Source organism: Pelodiscus sinensis, chromosome 4, assembly GCF_052426305.1.
Source record: "Pelodiscus sinensis isolate ZL-2025 chromosome 4, ASM5242630v1, whole genome shotgun sequence".
NCBI classification, from domain to species: domain Eukaryota; kingdom Metazoa; phylum Chordata; order Testudines; family Trionychidae; genus Pelodiscus; species Pelodiscus sinensis.
Window position 1 is genome coordinate 131555208 of NC_143055.1, and position 21993 is coordinate 131577200.

The following is a 21993-nucleotide window of genomic DNA, read 5'->3' on the forward strand; positions in this document are numbered from 1 at the left end:
TCATTCTTCCACTCTACTCTGTGCTAGTTAGGCCTCAGTTGGAGCATTGTGTCCAGTTCTGGGCACTGCATTTCAAGAAAGATGTGGAGAAATTGGAGAGGGTCCAGAGAAGAGCAACAAGAATGATTAAAGGTCTAGAGAACATGACCTATGAAGGAAGGCTGAAAGAATTGGGTTTGTTTAGTTTGGAAAAGAGAAGATTGAGGGGGGACATGATAGCAGTTTTCAGGTATCTAAAAGGGTGTCATAAGGAAGAGGGAAAAAACTTGTTCATCTTGGCCTCTGAGGATAGAACAAGAAGCAATGGGCTTAAACTGCAGCAAGGGAGGTTTAGGTTGGACATTAGGAAAAAGTTCCTAACTGTCAGGGTAATCAAACACTGGAATAAATTGCCCAGGGAGGTTGTGGAATCCCCATCTCTGGAGATATTTAAGAGTAGGTTAGATAAATGTCTATCAGGGATGGTCTAGACAGTACTTGGTCCTGCCATGAGGGCAGGAGACTGGACTCGATGACCTCTCGAGGTCCCTTCCAGTCCTAGTATTCTATGAGTCAATGACTTCAGCTAAATCAGCAAGATTCTTTTCCTTTTTCCTCCCAGTAATTCAAGTATCTGTATTCAGGACCTGATAGTTGAGAGATTAAAAAGTAGTGAAACTTACGCTTTGATGTCCCCTCTCACATTTTTTGACTGAGCTGATCCGAGTAAGCAAGCTGGAATGCCTGACATTCTATATGAAGAAAGCACAAACAAGATATGGTTTGTTCATGTGAAATTATTTCTTTGTTTCCTGTCTCTTAGCTAGTTTTAGATCCGTGACAGTGTTTTGCCTCTCTACTCATAACTACTTTTCTTTATTAGCCTCTTGTAAGGGACCTTATCAAAGGTTTTTTGAAACCCTAGATACATGTCAATCAGCTCTCATTTACCCCTACTTTACAAACCAAAGAATTATAACAGATTAGTGAGACTTAACTGTCCTTTGCAGAAACCATGCTGGTTAGACCCCCTCATACCATGATCATCCAGGTGTTTTACTATTCTATTTAATTATTGTCTCAGCCAATTTACCCGATGGCGATGTAAGGCTTATTGGTCTATAATTCTTTGAGTCTTCTCTAGATGCTTTTAAAACATACAGGAACATTAAAGTAGCTTTTTTTAAATGAGCAATTCAATATTTCTGCTACCAGATCAACTCCTTCCTACTTGAGCGGCTTCAAAACTCTTGGATGTATACCACCTGGGCCTGGGATTTATTGCTTTTTAAATGATCCATTAGTTCCAGCTCTGGAACACTTCAATCTCTGATAGCACCTCATCCAAACTGACAGCTGAATTAGTGGGCATATGAGACTGCAGAGATCCAATACCTTCAGACTCCAAAATTAATGAACCAGTGAGCAGGTGGTAAATAAACAGACACTCATTTTACATTGATGGGAGCAAATGTCTAGATAATGAGTTAGACACACAAACATATTCTGGCCAATATTTGTCCTTGGAGGCTTGTGGGCAGCAAGGGAAGTCTGTCGAGCCTCTCATCTACATAATACCATAATTTGCAGCAGAAAACAGCAAATATAAGGAAAGTGCTTAATACAAAAATTCCATGTTTGGGAAAGGCATTTTCCCTGTCTGGTTTGCAGAAGATGGAAGAGACTGAGCAAGCATAATTCTCCTTGAGAGTACAGCTCAGTAATACTGTATAGGGGAAACAATGGCACATGTATTGTAGTTATATAAAAAAGAGGCAGCGTAAATCCAGAATATTCTACATTAATATTGATAATTTCAGAGTGGTATCTGTGTTATGTTAGTCTGTAACTTAAAAAAACAAGTAGTCCAGTAGCACCTTAGAAACTAACAAAACCATATATAAAGTATCATGAGCTTTTGTGGGCTAAACCCACTTACCTGAGGAAAATTCAACATTAATATTAATAGAATTTAAAAGCAGAATGGACTATTGTGATCATTTAGTCTGACCTCCCGCATAGTACAGGTCAGAAAATTTCACCCAGTGACTCTTTCAAGAAATCAATAAAACTTTTAGGAAGACATTACATCTTGATTTAAAGACATCATGTGATGGAAAAGTCACTACACTCCAGGTAAGTTGTCCACATGGTTAATTACCCTCCCCGTTAAAAAACTGTGCCTTAACTGCAGTCTGAATGTCTCCAAACAACTTTTGGCTCTGGCATCATTGCTTAGAGTCCAGAGAAGAACTTTCAGGGTCTGAAGTATCCCTCGTGCACTTTCTAGCAGGAGTCATTTTATGAGAGATTCTCTTGATTTTCTGGCCCAAGTGAAACAGAAGCTGAAGACTGAACAGCAATATGGTTCATGAGAGCCCCTTAAGCAGAAATAGCATCTGCAGCACTCATAATCAAACCAGGGAATCAGTCAATGACCAGAAAGGCAGAGCTTAAACCTCAAGGGCTTAGTATCCACCATAAGGGCAGGAAGGTGGGAACATTTGCAGGAAAAAAAACTCACTGGACAAAAAAAGGGGGACCTGATGCAGCCAAATGAGCAGAACAACTGCTAAACTAACTAACTATAGCCTAATATTTAATGTTACAATGCATTATTTACAGAACATTCACTTATTATTCTCTAGTGGGAAAACACTGGAGAGTTCTGACCGTCACAGATGTCAGGAGGGAACAGAGATAGGTGCAGCCACACTGCCCTTTATTCCCAAGGTTGAAACAGGGAAAGTGAAGGATGTGTTGGATTCTCCATCACTTGACATCTTTAAATCACAGCTGGATGCTGCCTCCTGAAAGATCTGCTCTTGCTCAACTAGAAATTATTGGACAGGATGCTGGAATCACTGGAGAGGTTTCCTGGCCAGTGCTATGCAGGGGTCAGATGAGATAGGCCTAATCGGGAGTGTCAAAGCTGCAGCCTTTCACACCAACAAATGGCAGAAAAAGCATCCCTGGGTTTCTGTGGGGACATGGCACGTGCCTGCTACTGTTATACTACTTACTCAAGCTGCAGCACTTGGTCCTCCATCAAAGAAATAAGAGGAGAGATGACTATTCCTGTGCCGCTTGTATAAACGGGTGGAAACTGGAAACACAAGCTCTTCCCATATCCTTAAAGAGAAAATACAGCCCCTAATGCCACAAGTGTTAAATACTGAAAGTCTAATTCCTCCCCACAGGCTTATTTGGTATCTCGCTTTCCCCATTATTGTACCTCCTAACACCCAACAGATCAATGCATGACAATTTTTAGAGCATTCTTAGAGCAGGACATCCCTTATCCAGTTTTGGCAGTCCGATGGTTCCAGGATGGGGAGGGAGGGAGGGGCGAGACTCGAATCCACCACCCTTCACTCCCCAGGCAAATGCCCTATCACCTAAGCCATGCCAGAACCCACACACCTCTCTCTACCTTCAGGATGTCCCTTGTCCTGTGCTGACTGTTCGGTCTCTCCCAGGGTGGGCGGGGGAGAAGGTGTGACTAGAACCCTCAACCCTGTCAGAAAAGAAGCTCACATACGTGTCTTTAACATAAGGTGTGTACTTACCAGTTGCCATGACAACAAGATTATCTCTTTTATCTTGTAAAACAGAAGAGATCACTTTCCACTGGACCCTTGAAATTAAATACATATTGATTATTTTTTATTTGCTTATAGGCAACTGTATCTTGCGCTACCATGCAATGTATCTGGCATTCACATGTGTAATGTTAGATCTTAAGTAAATCTGTCAGGTCATAAAACCACAGTTGAAATCATCTCCTCAGTATTCTCAGTGTGCTCTCTCTCCTCACACACTACTTACAGCCAAACCGGACTTTCTTGTTGGAGAAAAGCAATACCACTGAAGTCATATTGGGACTATGTGTAGGAGTAAGGCAAGCAGGATTTGTCTCAATCATTAATGAAAGACTACAAATGCAGCCGATGCCCAGTAGATTATTAGAAGCTGATCCTCAAATAGGCTTGTCAGTCATTTTCACCATAAAAAAAGTAGGGAAATGCTTAAACTCGGCTGCCAAACACAGCTTTGGGTCCATTCTGTGAGAGAGGGTATTAACATAAATAAAGTTGAGAAAACTCCAGATTTGCCTTATTGTGTCTCAGAATCTACCAAACTGATTTTTCCCAAAGAAAACTGATTTTTCCCAAAGTTTTCATAAAACTTGCTGCATGATGCAAATTGCAAACCTCACAGCATTTTAAGAATTATTTTACCCTATTTATATTGAAAATACCACCATATAATGATATAACACTGATAGATTTTTGGAGGCATTGCAGTACACAGAAGTTATACACATTACTGGAAAGATGAAGTGGGTGAGGGAATATATTTTATTGATCCAACAGAACATATTACTTCACCCATCTCTCTAGTATCCTTGAACACCCATAACTACACCAGCACAGGAATCTGCTCATTTTGAAGGCAGATATCTAGGTTATCAAGTAGTTGCTACATGCCAATGGGTTGAAATACTACATAATTTGTTATATGATGTATGTACACCAATACTGCACAGTTACGATGCACTAGAAATCTATCCTCCGTATACTAGCACTATTTGTAGAGCAATCTGTTTATCACTGACATTTATGCATCACCACAATGTTCTTCCATACTATATAGGATACAGCTACACTGTGGGGTTTTTTTTTTTTTTAAAAGGAGGCATGCAAATCATGTTCACATTTGCATATCTTCTTCCAATTCTTTTCCTGGAAGAGGTTTTTCTGATACTTGGCCCATCTACACAGGGCCAAATGTCTGAAAAAAATCCTCTTTTGAAAACCCCTGTGAACCTCGTTTTACGAGGAATAAGGGAGCTTTCGAAAGAGGGAGTTTTCCAGACATTTGGCCCCGTGTAGTTGGGTCAAATATCGGAAAAACCTATTCCAGGAAAAGAATCAGAAGATACGCAAATTCAAGTGAGATTTGCATACCTCCTTTTTAAAAAAAAAACCAACCCACTGTGTAGCCATACTCTATGTGTCTAAGACAAATATAAAAAAAGTGCAAATACAAAACTTCAGTCATAAAGTTTATTGTTGCTTTTTTGTTTGAAGTATTTTGGGATATCCTCCTCGGCTGCCTTTTCCACCCCGTGCAAGGCTGACAACGCCCAGTCCACAAGCCTGCTCGGGCTGGGAGCCGGCAGTCCAGTGCAGGGTCACAGCTGGGCTGGAGCAGCCCCTGCCCACCCCGCTTAAACAGTTAGCTAATTAAATGGGATTTTACATCCTTAGCCACCTCGCAATGAAGTTTACTTTGACAGCTTCTCAACAGAGGGGTTGTGCCTATTTGTGCGTGTTCTAGAGCAGTGGTTCCCAATATTTTTGAGACTGGGGACCAGTAAACCTATTCACAAGCTTTTGGAGGACTGGTAATATTTATTTGCACATTTGCATATTTATTAAGCAAATGATGAATATGCAAATAAATTGTTTCTGGTCCTCCCAAAGCCCCCAGTGCCAACAGGAGCAGGCCTGGTCGACCGCCCTGGACGGTTTCCCAACCCCAACCCCAACGTATCTACTTCACTCCAGTTTGGGACCGGTAAGGTTAGAAAGTCCATTTCAGGCCTGAAGGGTGACTCAGCTTGAATGGGACCTGGATGTTAGGTGAGTAGTCCCGTGTTCTCTCCCCCAGTCACGCCTGCGTTCGTGGATGAAACCGCAGGCCGTACCTGCCCCCGGGTGTGTTGCTGGCCCTATCTGGCCGGCGGGTTGTTCCGCCCCCTTTCCTGGCCCCAATCCCGGCCGCTTTATCGGCCAGCGCCGGCCCCCCCGTTGCATCCGGTGTTCTGCATCGATGTGCACGGTGCCCAGACTTCTCCCTGGATCCTAGCACCCGCCGCCCAGAAGCATGCCCAGCAGAGACGCTGCAGCGACGGGCTCTCTCCCAAGAATCATGCACAAACATTTTTCTGAGGACAGGTATCTTTTTTCTAAGGACCAGTACTGGGCCGTGGACCACACTTTGGGAAACTCTGTTCTAGACCAATAAGCTTATTGTTGGTGCTTATCATAAGCAATTAAAAAAATCAGTCTAAATTAAACAAATAAAGGAACTGGACATATATATGTATGATAATTGAGAACATACTTACGGTTTAAAACTAGAATGCCCAAAATATGTCTTTAAGCACGTGACTTGTATTTCAGTAGGTACAGGCAACAAAGGATCTGAAAGAAAAACAACGCATGCATATTTAGCTCTATGGGAAGTGAAAAGCAATGGACAGAAAGAGATCAGGAAGTCTGTTGCTATTAATTTCCTGAACCCTGGACTCATGCAGCTCTAACCGGAAAATCTAGCAAATTTGCAAGACACTGTCAGGAATGAAACCATGAATCTCTTTCTCCATGACAAGTTGATAAGGTTATTTCTCTCAACCTATATAACCACATGGAATACTAGCAACCAAGAAACTTAGCATATTTTTGCCAATTTCTATTTGTAACACATCAGTTAAATATAACTCCTTGAAAATAGTTGGGTTTTGGTCAAGGGGTTAATTTGGAGACTGGCTAGAGGAAGGGAGGATTTCAGTCACCAAGGGGTGAGTAGGCCAGCACTCCCCACAGGACTTGTTTCCACATCACCAGTTCCCAACCACAGGGGCAAAATCACCTGGGAGAAGACTGACCAGCCAAGGTCCACAGATGGAACAGTGAGACTGCTGTGATGAGAGGAAGACAGGCTGCGAAGAGGGCATCAGTGTGGGACAAGTAATTCCTCACGCTATCCCCCTTGTTCTCAATATGTTTCCAGTTTTAGTTTGTAAGGAGTCACCTACAGTTAGCCAAAGACAAAACTGGACTCCAACTTATCTTTTTGGTCTCAATAGTACCAGTGAGCGCTACTTCAGAACTTCAACGTCTGTTTGGTGTCCCTGTCTGCAGTAAACCAAACACAGGGCTTTTTGCTACCTCCTGAATCCGCTTTCACACACAATACAGAGTTGTCATCAACTTTTACTCATACTTGGTATTGTAATTCAATATTACCCCAACTCTCCTCTTCCTCCTCCTCCTCCTCAATGCCTTCATCTTCATCATCATCAGGAGAAAGGTGCAATTTTGTGCCATCAATTCTCCTGCTTTCAGTGGAATCAGAGTCAGTTCGACTGACTTTAGAATCGTCTACATCTTCTACAGACTGAAAATTGGAAGCATAAAGTTAACCACTATTGCATGCAGGGGAAATAATAATGAACAGAACCTGCCATTTTGTTTTAAGTAATATTGCTCAAGGCCATGTGAATTATACTCCAATTATGGTCTGCCTTAGACACTTCATCATGAGGCACAAATCAGGTCATGTATGTGAGAAACTGTCATTAGTAGACAGCTACATACCCTCAAGTGTTACTGTTTTGTTAATTTAAATTCCACTAAATATGACGTTTTATAAGAGGAATTTACTTACCTGTAACTGGGGGGTTCTTTGAGATGTGTGGTCTCTATTTGTATTCCAATACCTGCCCTCCATCCCTCCTGCTCTGGGCTGACATACAATGATAATTGGAATACATATAGAGAACACCATCTGAAGAAGAAATAGTTATTTTCATTTGCCAGTTACATTACAATCTCTCCAATCCTTCCTCTGAGGTGATCTTTCAAAAATTTAAAAGCATCATGTTACATTGTAAATAGCTTCTTTCAGGACATGTGGTTAAGCTGCTGGACAACAACTCTCATTTCTGATTCTTTTCCTCCCTTTGGGATTCTGTTTCATGAATATGATTAGGAGAGGTTCTATGGAGAAAGTCTTGTTTTTTATTAACGATTTGCAAAATAGATGGAGAAAGGATGCCGTTGTGATGTAGTGTGACATTCAATGGGACAAGTAAAACATGAAAAGCTTACTGAGTAGTTTACTAGTACTTTGCAACTAAGATATCCCTTCTTCCTCAGGAAAACACGAATCAGCCAGTATTCCAAGACTAGAATGTAAATAAAGCTCACTCTGCCACATGTATACAAAAGAAAAGAACACAGTAGGGACAGCTTGTGAAAGGAAAAGAGGAAAAATCAAGACAGGAGCAGAACAGAAGAGATATGAGATTCACAACAAAGGTCTTGATTCATGGAATTCATGGATTCATCCATTCATGGAAGATAGGTCCATCGATGGCTATTAGCCAGGATGATCAGGGATGCAACTCTTGGAGTCCCTAAACCTCTGACTGCCAGTAGCTGGGTCTGGGTGACAGGGATAGATCAGTAGATAGCTGCTGTTTTCTGGCCACTCTCTCTGAAGCATCCAGCATCAGCCAGTCCTGGGCTAGATGGACCATTGGTCTGACCCAGCACGGCCAATCTTATGTGCTTGTTAGGAAAGCACTGTTTGACTTTAATTATGTGAGTAGTTCAATGGGATGGCTCATAGGCTTAATTTTAAGCCTGTGCTTACGTGCTTTCTGGATCAGGGCCACAGTGAGAGGGAGAGAATAGGTCTGACAGGAGGATTTCTGATTTTTGTCAAAAATATCTGGAATATGCTGGAAAACCTCCACACTGTAATAAACAGTCTCTTTCCTCTTTTCCGTCCCCCAACCAAAATGACTACCAACTACCTCGGTGAGAGAAACAAACATTATGGCACCTACTTTAAGCATCTCCATTTCCAGTTCTTCATCACTTTCAATGACACAACCAAGATTTTGTTCATTCTCTCTGTAATACGGGTCCTAAAGGAATGATTCAAAATAAGTCTTTATCTTATTGGAAGTCCACCACCCATCCATTCCTCTAACAGACACCTTATTTATATATCATTCAAGCTTTAGCTGGAGATAACTCTTAGCTAAACAATTCTGTCTGGACCTTCCCATAATAAAACATGTTTAAAAAATATTTTAGGCAAACACAGAAAATTGCCATAGATGTTATAAGAGTCCACTTAACCCAGATACAGACAAAGCACTCAAAAGAAAACAGTTATATCAATTAGGATGTGTCTACATAGTACCCTAAACTTGGGTTGCCAGGTGTCCGGTTTTCGCCCGGACAGTCCGGTATCTGTGCGGTAAAAAAAACAGAAAATACTGTTTTATAAAATGTCCAGTAGTTTCTGGTTTTTTTGTCGGCCGGAAGGCCGGTTGGGACATTCCTTCCCTGCTGCATTTAGCGGGGGGAGCAGGGAGTGCTGGGATTTAAAGGTGCAGTTATTGTGTGTGTATGGTGGGTTTTTTGGGGGTTTTTTTTGTTTGTTTTGTTTTTGTTTTTGCCACGCCATGTTTGATTTTTTTTTTTTTTTTAAGTATCTGGCAACCCTACCCTAAACCTGAAATATGATACGCAATTTGCACTATGCAAATTGCGTATCTGATTTCAAATCTATTTTGAAATAGCTTATTTTGAAATTTGGCACATCTACACAGCACCAAATTTCAAAATAACACCCTATTTCAAGCCTCCCCATATCCCTCATGCAACAAGATTTACCGGGATGGAAAAATAGCGCATCCATTATCCTGAAAAATATTTTGAAATAACGGGCGGCTTGTGCAGAGGCGGGGTAGCTATTTCGGGATACTGGAAGTATCCCGAAATAGCTGTGCAGTGTAGACGTACCCTTACAGAAATTAAAGGGAATCTCTCTCTATTAAGGAGAAGTCTCTAAATTTATGAACTCTGTAGTTCAAACTGTGCCTTGTGATACCCCTGCTCATCTCCAGCAACTAAAGGCAGAATTTGGCCCTCTACCCTCTCAAATTCATACTCACAGTAGAAAGAACGAATCTAGAGTTTGTGTATGTACTGAAGTAACCAGGAGCTAAGTGGTAGTGGCACTAAAGAGAGGCTCAGAGATTGACTGGTTTCCTAGATATTGACCAAACTATAGCTTTACATTCAGCTTTGGGGAAGCAATTAAATATTCCTTTCTCTCCCACACATTAGCTGTCATTCTGTGAGTCAACTCTTTAAAATCCCTTGCTAAATTAACAGTAGGATCACTTTTTCTGGTAATGTTCATCACTTTTATGTATTTTACTCCATTACCTCAGACATAGCAGCCTCATTTGGAATTTCTTCCTTGGCCTTAAGTTCCAACATTTGAAGATCATATTCAGTAATGTCCAGTGACATTAGGCAGTTTCTCTCTGTCATATCCTTAGATCCTGTGTCTGTAGTTCCATCTTTCTGCTCAGGCGTATTAATTTCCATTTCACTTCCATTCAGGTGTCCCCCATTGACACTGAGTAACATATCATCATCAATGTAATTATTTAAATCATCTTGAAATCTTGCATGAAATTCAGGCATTTCAGCCTCTTCTTCTTCAAGAATGGTAGACACCACTTCAGATTTTTTTTGAGCTGCAACACAGTCGCTCCCCAGTTCTGCTTGGGAGTTGGGATCACCAAGCAACATGTTTCTTAGAGAACCTATATTTTCCGTCACATCATTTAATATTTCTACAGCTCTATTGGAGAAAAAGGAGAATTAAAAAAGCAATAAATACATGTTATTGTATCTAATTTAGCAGCAGCTTTTTAAAGGCACTTCTTGCCCTTAAAGATAATGCTAACATACAGCAAAATAACCCGTTCTATTTCCTCAAAACATCACAGATGCAGATTTGTTGTTTCAGCTGTAAAAAAAATAATCTTTACATGTATACAAAATTCTCCTCAATCAAAAATAAATACAAACAACTTATATTTCTGGAGGAAAAATGGTTTTCATCATGCAGTTACACTGCTCCAACATATAAGCTCCGGATACTAGAGCAAGGGTGGGCAAGACAGCCTCTGTGGGCCGCATCCGGCCCACCAAGCCAATTAATCCGGCCCGCTTCTGCCCCGCTGCTCACCTGCCCCCAGGTCAATCGAGACTTGAGAATGGGGGAGTGTGCGAAGTTTCTTCCTCCTGCCAGGGGCGCACGGCATCAGAGGGAACCACCAGCTGTTCAAAACAGCTGATGGGTGTCTCTAGGTGCTGGGGGACAGGGGCAAAGACTTCACATGCTCCCCCCATCCCCAAGCTAACCAGGGTCTGCAGACAGGGGAGCATGGGAAGCCTCCTGGCACCACCCCTTCCGCCTGAGGCACCACCCCTTCCAGGGCAGCCCACAACAACTTCAGAAATTTGTGAAGTGGCCCCCCTTCAAAAATTATTGCCCATCCTTGCATTATAGGCTCCCACACAGGCCATGCAGTGAGAAAGAACCGGGAGGGCAATCAGTCTATCGACCCCTTTGATCCTCGGAGTACAGCATGAGGAGAATCGGGATGCAGACATGAACTAGCTGACTTTGCTTGCAAGAATTGTCCATTAGCTATGTAAACTAAAATCTGTGCAAGACCACTTTAAGCTCCCACCTATCCTGAGACCTAAAGAATTCCCAAACATATTGAGCAGAGCTATACCCACGCTGATTAAAAGTTGCAATAATATTCAAAATTCATTGATCATCTGAGCAATTGCTTAAGGTGGGCTTTGTCACAGTTAAGGGTCACAGGCTTCATCGTATATTTCAGACTCCTACAAGACATGGCTGGGAGGCTAAACCACAAATCCTCTGCTATTACACAAGGAAAAGTTTTAATTCTGCCTCTGAAAAGTGAAGCTTTCTCATGGGCTGAAGTTTTTTTTAAACAGGACTAGACGGGGTGCTCCAACATGTTCTTATGGAGTCAGCCAGCACTAACAAGATAAACTGCAAAACTTGCCTGGATGCAGGAAGCTTAAAAAGGGAAAGCCTGGAACAGGAAGAGCGGAGACTAAGGGAAGACTGCTTTGCCTTGGACACAGCTGGCAACAGGGATAGAATGGCAAAGAAAAAGAGACCGTCACAAACTCTACTACTCCTCAGACCTTATGGACCAGGCATTAAGCAAGGGTGACCAGAATGACCACCTTTTATCTTTTTCTTTGATTCTCCCTCTCCCAGGGCAGGCCAAAGAAAAATAACTTTTGTTTGTTTTGTTGGGAGAATCCCTTATGTGCTTTAAGCAAGGAAGGACTCTTAGCAGCCGATATTGTGGTCTGGTGTGGACCCCGGGAAGTCCTCATCCACCACAACAGACACATGGATCTGTAAATACAGATACAGTGCACTGGATTGGATACCAGTAGTACAAACATAAGAGCATACCACTGACAGGGATTTCAAAGATAAAACAGATTTAAGCAACATCTTACCTCTGTGTATTTTTAAGTTGTCCAAAAGTGCTGGGAAGATGATTAGCCAGCTCCATCATTTCTTCAGCTAATGAGGACAGTTGCTTCTTGACTTCATTTGGCAACATCTCCCCATCTGTAAAAGTCAATGTCAGTGAAGTTCCTTTACCTATAACTCACTTCTCTTCTCTTCATGTACAAAAACACTTACTAAATAGTTACTGATCCAATAAAAACAACGGATGCTTTAGTTAATAATTAGCTTTGTCTACTTCCTATTTTCAGAAGCAGCCTGATAAGGTGCTGCACAATAGAAAATGGGACCCAGCAGAGACAAACCATCCCTGTGAGCACCATCTGGAGGCCCAGAAGGGCCCAGAGGTTATCTCCACTGCTTCCTAGGGACAGCAAGTCTCACACAGCCCCCGCACCTCTGTCCTGAGCCATGTGGGAGCTAGCCAAAGGGTGAAAGAAACTCAATCCAGCAGGAACAGACACAGAAGTAGCCTTCTAAGTATTACCACAGTGACCAGCAGATACCAACACAGTCATCAGACAGTCTTGACTCTAGACTTTCTCTGCACCGTGGTGATTAGTTGTTTGCTCCAACCCCTCACTCACGGTCTCTTCACTTTAAGGCAATGGGAGATGCTGCATCATGGCACTTTTGAGGTGTGGCCACTTATGTATGTGCTTCAGCATGGAATTAAAGTAGTTTAGCTTTAAGGTTCTATTTTTTAAGAATTTGGACACAAGGCTCTTTGGGACAGGAAACTTGTTTCATTTAAACAAGCACATCAGCATGCTACTGTGCCACAAACAGAGTGAACAGCCCACACATTTAGACTAAGTGTTCTTAGGCCCCGATCCTACAAAGACTTATGCAACTTAAACATGAGTATCTCCACAGACTTTAGCATCATAAACTAAAAGGTGTTTTATTTGTTAAAGCTCACAAGTAAGTGTGCAAACATGCAGCTACATCCTATGAAAGCTGCAAATATAGAGACAGCCACTAAGAGAGGTCACAAAAATTAAACCTTGTGATCTAGAAGGCAGTGTGACTGCTGGATGGTCATTAGAGTGAAAAGAAGGGTACAGCCTGCACAGACAGAGAAGAAAACTTTTTCCACGCGGCTTTCCCTGGAAACAACATGGTCAAAAGCTACACTAAGATTTTTAGCTTAACTCATTAGTTCTGAACATGTAAATGGGACATAAGCTTTTCTAAAAATCTGGGCATATATGTAGATGTCTAAATAGGAAAACACTCATATACCAAGGTGATACAGGTCATCAAAGAACCCAAAGAGAATACTCTCACTGCAAGCTGTCTGTAAACTCCAAACAATTCAATGTCTGATTAGAACACACACATTCCTTATTCTTTTCATTTGCAACTTACCATTTTTTATACAACAGAGCCTCTGACCATAGTTATTCATGTTTTCCAGTTTTTGGTAAATGAGGAGGCCTGCCTGTAAAGAGAAGCAAAACAAATGTAATGCTTTGGACTCCATACAGATCACATTTTACATTTTTTTCCCTTCTATGGTTAGAAAAGCTTAAAACTGAACAAGCTACACATTTCTTCTCAAATCCAAGACATGAAATCTATTTAACACTAAGTGAAGGATTTGTATTCCAAACAATGTCAGTAATGGAACATTAAGTCAGAGAACTCGATACAAAGTACAATTTAGCCTAATACATTCTTAAAGTACAGGTATGGGTGCAGGAACATATCAATGACTTTAGTGAACATTATTTCAAGATGTTAGAGGTCTGTTCACTTAAAGTTAGAAACAAAGCAAATGCTGAGCTAACCTCTTGCTTAAATAAGTCACTCAAACTGCCTTCGCTCTACACCCTTGGACGCAGTCTACAGTACAAAGTTAGAGCCATGTCTACGCTACTGGCTAAAATTGACATAAAGGTCTTCTGGTGGGTTGGGGGGGGGGGTAACATCAACTCTCCTAGAGATCTGCCTAGTTTTACAACAAGCTACATAAAAAGGACTAGGGAAGTGAGTACAAATAAAATTTCAAACAATGACTTGTTCATAATGTTCTATGTACTATACACTGACAGGTAAGTACACCATCTCTATTCTAAGTAATTTATTTTTATAATTTTACGGTAAAAACAGGAAAGTAAGCAATTTTTCAGTAATAACATACTGTGACAGGTTTGTATTGTTATTCTGATTCTCTAAGCAAACAATTTTTAAGTGAGGGAAAACATGTAGGAGTACTCATGACAAGTCAGACTCTTGGCAAGGGGACAGTAGTCTGGAAAGGCCGAGAGCCACTGGACTATGGCATGGCGAATAGATTAGTACCATCTGCCTCAGTGCTCCATGGCACACAAAAAGTGGGCAGACTACGTCCTCTATTTTCATTTAATAAAGAGCCTTATGGACAGTGCTATATACAATATTAAAGAGAACTACAATAACTGTTCCTGCTTCCTCACTCTTGGAGCTGGCTCTTGATAAGTCTCTACCTGTGCCTTGTGCAAGGTTATAGCTAGATGTAGAAGAACACAATTTGCTTTTCAGCTCATCTCAGTAAGGAGACAGCCTACTGCATCAAGCACTAGCTGTAGCTGCTTTCAACATTTTGCCTAAGCCTCAGAGAGAGAAATACAATACTCTAGCCTGGAAATGTTGAAACACAAACCACTGGGGCCTGGTCATTGTTTGAGATGGAAATATGATGATGGATTTGATGCTGCTGAGAACAAGTACCCCAAGCAGGCACCTTTCCCTAACTACTGCAGCTTGATGGAGTGAGGGGCCTGTATGGGACAAAGGGAAGGATGCAAGGTTTGGGGAGAGGGGGAGTCAAACTCTTGGGTTTGGCTGGTTTCATGAACTTTCCATGGAAAAGAGGGAGAAAGCTTTGGTGTAGGGAAAAGCTGAGGTGCTGGGATGTGAGGGGAGTCTCTGGGTAGCTGGCAGGAGTTGTGGCCAGAGAAATTATATCAAATGGACATGATGATATTAACCTCCTTGACAAAGCACTTTGAGATCAGTTCATGTAATGTCCCAGATATTGTAATTACTTCATTCCCACATGCAATTATTCAGTGAAGTAAGGCCTTTCCTCTCCTCTGTTTGCCCCCTTTCCCAACAGAAAATTAAGCATTGTTTCTAAAACTAACAGAACCCTTATTCAACTGGATATTATGCCTGACTAAATTGGCCCTTGCTGTTTCTCTGAGGCTACGTCTAGACTGCAAACCTCTTTCGAAAGAGGCTTTTTTGAAAGATACTTTAAAAAAAGCCTCTTTCGAAAGAGAGCGTCTAGACTGCAACCAGTACTTTCGAAAAAGCAAACCACTTTTTCGAAAGAGAGCACCCAGGCAGTCTGGAGACTCTCTTTCGAAAAAGCACAGTTTGAGCACTTTTGAAAAAAGGCATTATTCCTCATAAAACGAGGTTTTTCGCGGTCGAAAAATCTGCCACGTTCTTTCGATTTACTTTTGAAAGAATGAGGCAGCAGTCTAGACGCAGGGGAAGTTTTTTCGAAAAAAGGCCACTTTTTTTAAAAAAAACCTGTAGTCTAGACACACCCTGAGGGATAACGTTTCCTGCTAATAGACTATGTCCTTAGCCTGCCAAATGATACAAGTGTATATTGGGATGGTAACATTTCTGGTCAATAGAAATTGACAAGTTAGATACTTTTCTTTGCCACTCCTATCCTAATCCACAGAACTGAAGTTATTATTGAAAATGCAGCAAGTCTTTATGTAATGCTGCTGTTTATATAATTTTAATCCTAATGTTTTGACTTTTATAGGTTTATAATTCTAAACTGCATAATTCTCTAGCACAGTGTTTCTCAACCTTTTTTTTCATAACCCCTCTCCCCTTTTTTAAATTATAAGTACCTCCAGTACCTCTAGTTTTCAGACACACATTTTTGTTCTGCCATTACAACACATGTTTAAACAACTTAATCGTAGGCGGGCAGGTGAAGAAATTTTGGAGTGTACAAAGTACAAAAATAATAAAGCGCTGTCAAATTTAAAACAAAAATTCAGTTTTCTCCAAATTACAATTGTGTTGACGTACCCCCCAGACTTCTCTCAAGTACCCCTAAGGGTACTCGTACCACTGGTTGAGAAACACTGCTCTAGCATATTCACAGATCAGACCCAGATTTTAAGATAGAAAGCAGTACCTTGGAGAACAGCCCCCAACGAATACATGGTTAAAATGCAATCAAGAGGGGAAAATGTTGGGCAGTAGCATACACAATGTGTCAGAGGCCAGCCTGCAGTACAGCCACTCCTCTGGCAAGCTAATGAGTACAGATGGCCCTGGTTGGTTGAGGGAGTCAACTGCATCACCTGATTGGCAGAAGGAGTCAACAGGCTGATATTTAAGCTCAGGAGCTGTTCTACATATTCCTAGCCCACAACTGCACTTAGTTCTTTTCTTGCCTTCACTGTCTCATTCTGACTCCCGGATACAACCCTTGTCTTCATTTCTTTATCCCCACCATTTGAATTCAGCTCTAACTGGTAGGCCAGCCTCTTGATCCAAAGACTAGGCCAGACTGCTCACAGTTCAGTCACCAACACTATGACGTTTTATAGAGTGTTTTGTGGGGTGGATTTCATTCTAACAATTTTGCTGCAAGGAATCTGAATTGCACAACTGCAAGACATTAAAAAGGACAGCAAATAATGTACTAAGAGGAATTAAATAGTTAAACATGGAACGGAGCTATTTGTACCCACATAAGCATCAGTGGCTGCATACAACTTCTGTTCCTCGCTGAGTGGAAATTCTTCCCAGTTACCACAGCGTACATTCTTGTCCTTCAGAAGCTGTTTGCTAAATAGATGTTTTACTAGGCCATTCAGACTCCATATCTCCATACATTTCAGCTAAAAATAAGAAATATTTATTAAGTTCACAGCAATTGTATGTGGTAAAAAAAAATTTCAGAACAAAGCTGATTCAACAAATCAGTTGAATCAGTAACAAAGCTGATTCAACAATGTAAGTGGAAGCTCTGAATAAATCATAATTCACTCATTTCTCAACAGACCTACAGATTTACAGCTTGATTCTCCTCCTACAGTGTTATAACTGAAAAACTTCAGCATTCGTGCCCTGACGTAGTAGTCTTGTACAGCATTCCCTTCTTGTCAACTAGAATGCTGCATCAGGGCACCATCAGCATATGAAATGAGGAGCTGGTGTCCACAGCATGGCAAGAAAGAGAAATACACCACACAAGTGCTCCATACAGGGTCATTTTAAAGCAGCGATTCCCAAACTTAGGGTTGCGACATGGGGAACTGGGTCAGCAGCCAGAGCATTTTGGGGAGGGAAGCTCCCTAGCAGCTGTGCGGGGAGCTCGTTGGAGGGGTTGGGGGGCAGAGGGGGAGCTCCCCCATAGCCACAGGGGAGGTCTGTGTGAGTGTGTGTGTGGTGGGGGGGGAGCTCCCTGGAAGCTGCAAGGGGAGCCCCACAGAATGAGGGTGGGGGGCTCTAAACAGATATAATTTATTGGGTCATGGGCATAAATGATTTTTCCCAACTGGGTCACGAGAATTTTTTTTTGAAAACTACTGTTTTAAAGCACTGATTCTAACCTCTCCACTTCATCATCTTTAAAAGCTTTTATGATGCTTTCTTGAGATGATGTATTTCTTATATACCTATTTCCAGCTTCTTAGCATATGGTTTCTGATTCTACTAAACAGTAGTTTCCGTGAGTTTAATGTGGCATTGTTCTCTCAAACCAGGTCCAAAAGCACAACCTTCTACTAAGTATTAAGACTTTACCTTAAAAGTCTTAAAATTCTGTATGCCGTGCCTATCATTAGGAAAAGTAAGGGTGATCAGAATTTATGTTCTCTACATCTGTATTCTAGCAATATGACATTAGACCAGAAGAGACCACAATAATTCATTCTTGTCCCAGATATAGAACTGTTTGCTCCAGATTGCTCCCTGAGTCAACTGATCTAGCACACAGGTATTTCCCTAAGCGACCAGACGCATCAATACAAACATATGTCCACATCTGGATTTGATATCTGAGGGTTCAATCAATCAATAATTACCAATATCTACATTAGGGCTCTGGACAGAGGTTGGTATTGTAATGTTTTATGCTGGAAGAACAGAGAAAAGGGCACCTGTAACAGTAAATACTCAGACTTGAAAATGTGAACTGCATCAGTTGTAGCATTTTGGGGAATTTAAACACTGTTTCATGCATTATGCTATCTACAGGGAACAGAGGCAATTAAGTACTCAGTTAATGGGCCCTGTTCCGAGAGAGAATGGTTATTCAGAAGAACAGGGTGTCAAACCTAAGAACTGCCACAGAGGAACAGATACCCAGCCCACCTAGCCCAGTGTCCCACCTCCAACAGAAGCCAGTATTAGATGCTTCAGAGAAAGATAGACAAAATTCCACAGTGGGCAGAGGGGGATAATCTGCTCCCCACAACAGGTCTCATTTCTTGGTCTTGATAGTTAAGGCTGAAGTATGCTTAATATCCCTTTCCAATGCTGGTTTTTGTTAGTATTATCTCTTTTAATGCTGAATATTCTTGCTATCCATATAAAACTGTCCAGTCGCTCCCTCTTTGGACCATTATAAACTGCTGGCCTCCACAATTCTGCTGTACTCTAAGCCAACACCTTTAATGAAACACCTACTATGACATCCACATTCCTTTCCTGAGTTCATACAGTAAAAGTACTGGTACATTTTACAGGGTTCTAAATGCTACCCTCCATTGCGCATTACTTTACATTTAGCCACACTGGCTTTTATTCCACATTGTGTTTCCTTTTCACCTAGCTTGGTTAAGTCTCTCTGAAATTCCACATTGCTCATGACTAACAAATAACTGTTTGCAAATTGTGCTACTTCAGGAATCACCTCCCTTTCCAGATTGGCAATAAAGAATAAAAAATACATTAAAATGCCATTAATGGTACAAAGCAACCACTTAAGATACAGTAGGTTGTGCTGGGGAGAAATACTAGGGATGTTAGCTAGTGGGTAATAGAATAGTCGACTAATCGCATGAATTCTTAGGCTTAGTCAACTATTCCACAGTCCCTTGGGGAGGGGCTGGCAGCTAGTGCATTCCAGCCCCACTCCCGAGGAGCCCCCTATCATCCTGCACTGCAGCAGCACAGGGTGGCAGGTGTAAGCCGGTCCACAAGGAGAGCCAGTTTAAAAATTAGCTCCCCTCATGCCCCACACTGCTGCCTCTGACACAGCAGCACAGGGTGGCAGCAGCCTCTGCCTGCAGTGGATCTAAGTTCCTTGTAGACAGAGGTTGCTGTGAGGGTGGAGAGGGCAGGGGAGACTGCTGCGAAGCAGCCTCTGTCCACAGCAGCCTGGGCTGGCAGTGGACAGAAGCTGCTCTGGCATCAGCCCCTAACTGCAGGGGGTCTGAGCTCCCCACGGACAGAGACTGCTCCAGCTGGGATGCAGGGGCTGCCGCCGCAAAGCAGCCTCTGCCCTGCCCCTGCACTGATAAAGGCAGCAGCACATAGGGGTGGGGGCAGAGGCAGCACCAGCTCCTTCTCCCCTCCTCCCCCCATTGCTTCTGATATGCAAGTACTCATTCACACCTCTAAGAGAGATGCCCTGTATGTGAAAGAAAGCAAGACTGAAATACAGTAAAAATCTTGTGTGAATCTCAATGGATAGAAATTCCATGCTTGACTAATAAGAGGATAACAGAAGGAATATATTACCTACCACCTGACCAGGATCATGACAGTCACTGTGAAATGCTCAAGAAAATCAGAGCAGTTACAGAAACAAAAAATGCTACATCACCTGGGGATTTTAACTGTCCTCTACTAACAGAGATCATGTCCCCTCAGGACAGGATGCAGATAAATGAATGACAGCTTCTTAGAGTAACTAGTCCTGGTACCAATAAAGAGAGAGGCAAGTCTTCCGTTTGTTCCTAGTGATACACAGGATCTAGCCCACAGCTGGGCAAAATAGAGCCAGGGGGCCAGATCCGGCCCGTGAACCACGCTGCTGGGATCCTCAGGCACACAGCTGCTGCGGTTTAAAGCACAGTCTGTGCGGCTCACTGCTCCATGGGAGGGAGAGGCTGTGTGTGACTGGAAACAACCAGCTAATAGAAACTGAGATATTGACCCGGGGGATGGGGGCAGCACAAGCCTCTTCCCCCTCCTGGTGAGTCCTCTCCTGTACCCAAGCACTCTCCCAGAACCTGCACCCCATTCCCTCGCCCCAGGTCACTACTCAAACCCTCTGCAGTCTGCACCCCCTTTTCCTCTTCTTCTAGGTCACAATTCCCTCCCAGACTGTGCACCTCCTCCTAGAGCTCCTCCACCAAGCCAGAATCCTGTCCTGCACCCATACTCCCTCCCTGACCTTACACCCTAATCTCCTGACCCAGGTCACAACCCCTCCTTCACCCAAATTCCCTCTCACACCATCTCCTGCATCCCAGTCCCTTACCCCGGGTGCCCTTCTGCACCTAGCCTCCATCCTAGACTCCGCATCTCCTCCACAGAAAAGTGCGGCCCTTGACCACTTTCCAAAGTCTTGGAGTGGCCCCTCCAAAAAAATTATTGCCAACCTGAATCTAGTCCAAAAGATAAATATACCTGAATTTGCTCCACAGTAGCAACTATAATGTAAATAAATTTAATATTCTTGTAGGGAGGAAAAAGCCAAAGAAACCCACTTCAAGTAGCATTTAACTTTTTTAAAAAGGAAACTACACAAAGACAAGGAAGCTAGTTATAATAAAATTAAAGGAATAATCACAGAAGTGACAAGCCTGCCAGGTGCACAGAAAAAAAATGTAAAAAAATACCACAACATAGGCTCAAATTATGTGTGTATCCCAAATAAAAGAAACGTTAAAAAACACACACAGAAAAAGAACCAAAAAGTGCCACTATGCTTAGTAGAGTGTGCACCGTAGACTAAAAGAGATGGTTAGAGACAATAAGTAACCTTGGGAAGTCAAATCCTACTGTCAAAAATAGAAAGGCGCATACACTCTGGCAAGCCAAGATTAAAAACATAATCAGGCAAGCCAAAAAAGAATTTTAAGAGCACACATGACACAAAAACTAATAAAAATTTAAGTACATCAGAAACAGGAAGCCTGCCAAACAATCAGCGGGACCACTAGTTTGCTCAAGGTGCTAAAGGAACATTCAAGAAAAACAAGGCTGTTGTAGAGAAGCTAAACGGATACACTCTGTCACTATTCACTGAAGAGAATGGGGGCAAGATTCCCATACCTGAGCCATTCTTTCTAGGTAAAAAATCTGAGGAACTGCTCTCTATTGAGGAGTCAGTACAGGTGGTTTGGAACAAACTGATAAACAGTAATAAGTCACCAGAACTGGCACTAAGCCTGGGACCCCACCTGATAAACCCTTCCGCTTGACTGTGAACCACTTGATAACTACTTTCTGTGAACCATATCCCAGCCAGTATTGCACCCCCTTATGTTCTGAACTGGTTCTCCTTTATCCACTGCCTCTCTGATATAATCTCAGAGAATTCTAACATATTAGTCAAACATGATTGTCCTTTGCAGAACCCATGCAAGTTAGACCCTATCCTATTGTGACTTTCTAGGTGTTCTGTTTTTAATTATTGTTTCAGCCAATGGATCAGGCAATAGTTAAGGCTTTCTGAGGTCTGCAATTCACCATAACACTCTTAGGCCATGTCTACAATACCACTTATTTCGATGATATTGCTCAGGGATGTAAAACTGCCCCCCAGAGTGCTGTAAGTTGCACTGATCTAAGCGCCACCGGGGACAGCGCTATTTTTGGCAGGTGACCTTG

General features: G+C 42.2%; 1 protein-coding gene across 12 annotated transcripts in view; it reads right to left on the minus strand.

The window, feature by feature from the left end:
• The window catches only part of WRN (WRN RecQ like helicase), an 87193-nt gene that overhangs the window by 50688 nt on the left and 14512 nt on the right, over nucleotides 1-21993 (minus strand). For all 12 annotated transcript variants that reach the window (XM_075929332.2, XM_075929330.2, XM_075929329.2 and 9 more), the window contains 10 exons: nucleotides 16896-17045; nucleotides 13549-13621; nucleotides 12165-12279; nucleotides 10020-10443; nucleotides 8624-8704; nucleotides 7017-7167; nucleotides 6116-6191; nucleotides 3549-3616; nucleotides 3003-3111; nucleotides 663-731 (listed from right to left, as the gene is read on the minus strand). In XM_075929332.2, the coding sequence (XP_075785447.2) occupies nucleotides 663-731; nucleotides 3003-3111; nucleotides 3549-3616; nucleotides 6116-6191; nucleotides 7017-7167; nucleotides 8624-8704; nucleotides 10020-10443; nucleotides 12165-12279; nucleotides 13549-13621; nucleotides 16896-17045 (1316 nt within the window). The remainder of the gene's footprint in view (nucleotides 1-662; nucleotides 732-3002; nucleotides 3112-3548; nucleotides 3617-6115; nucleotides 6192-7016; nucleotides 7168-8623; nucleotides 8705-10019; nucleotides 10444-12164; nucleotides 12280-13548; nucleotides 13622-16895; nucleotides 17046-21993) is intronic.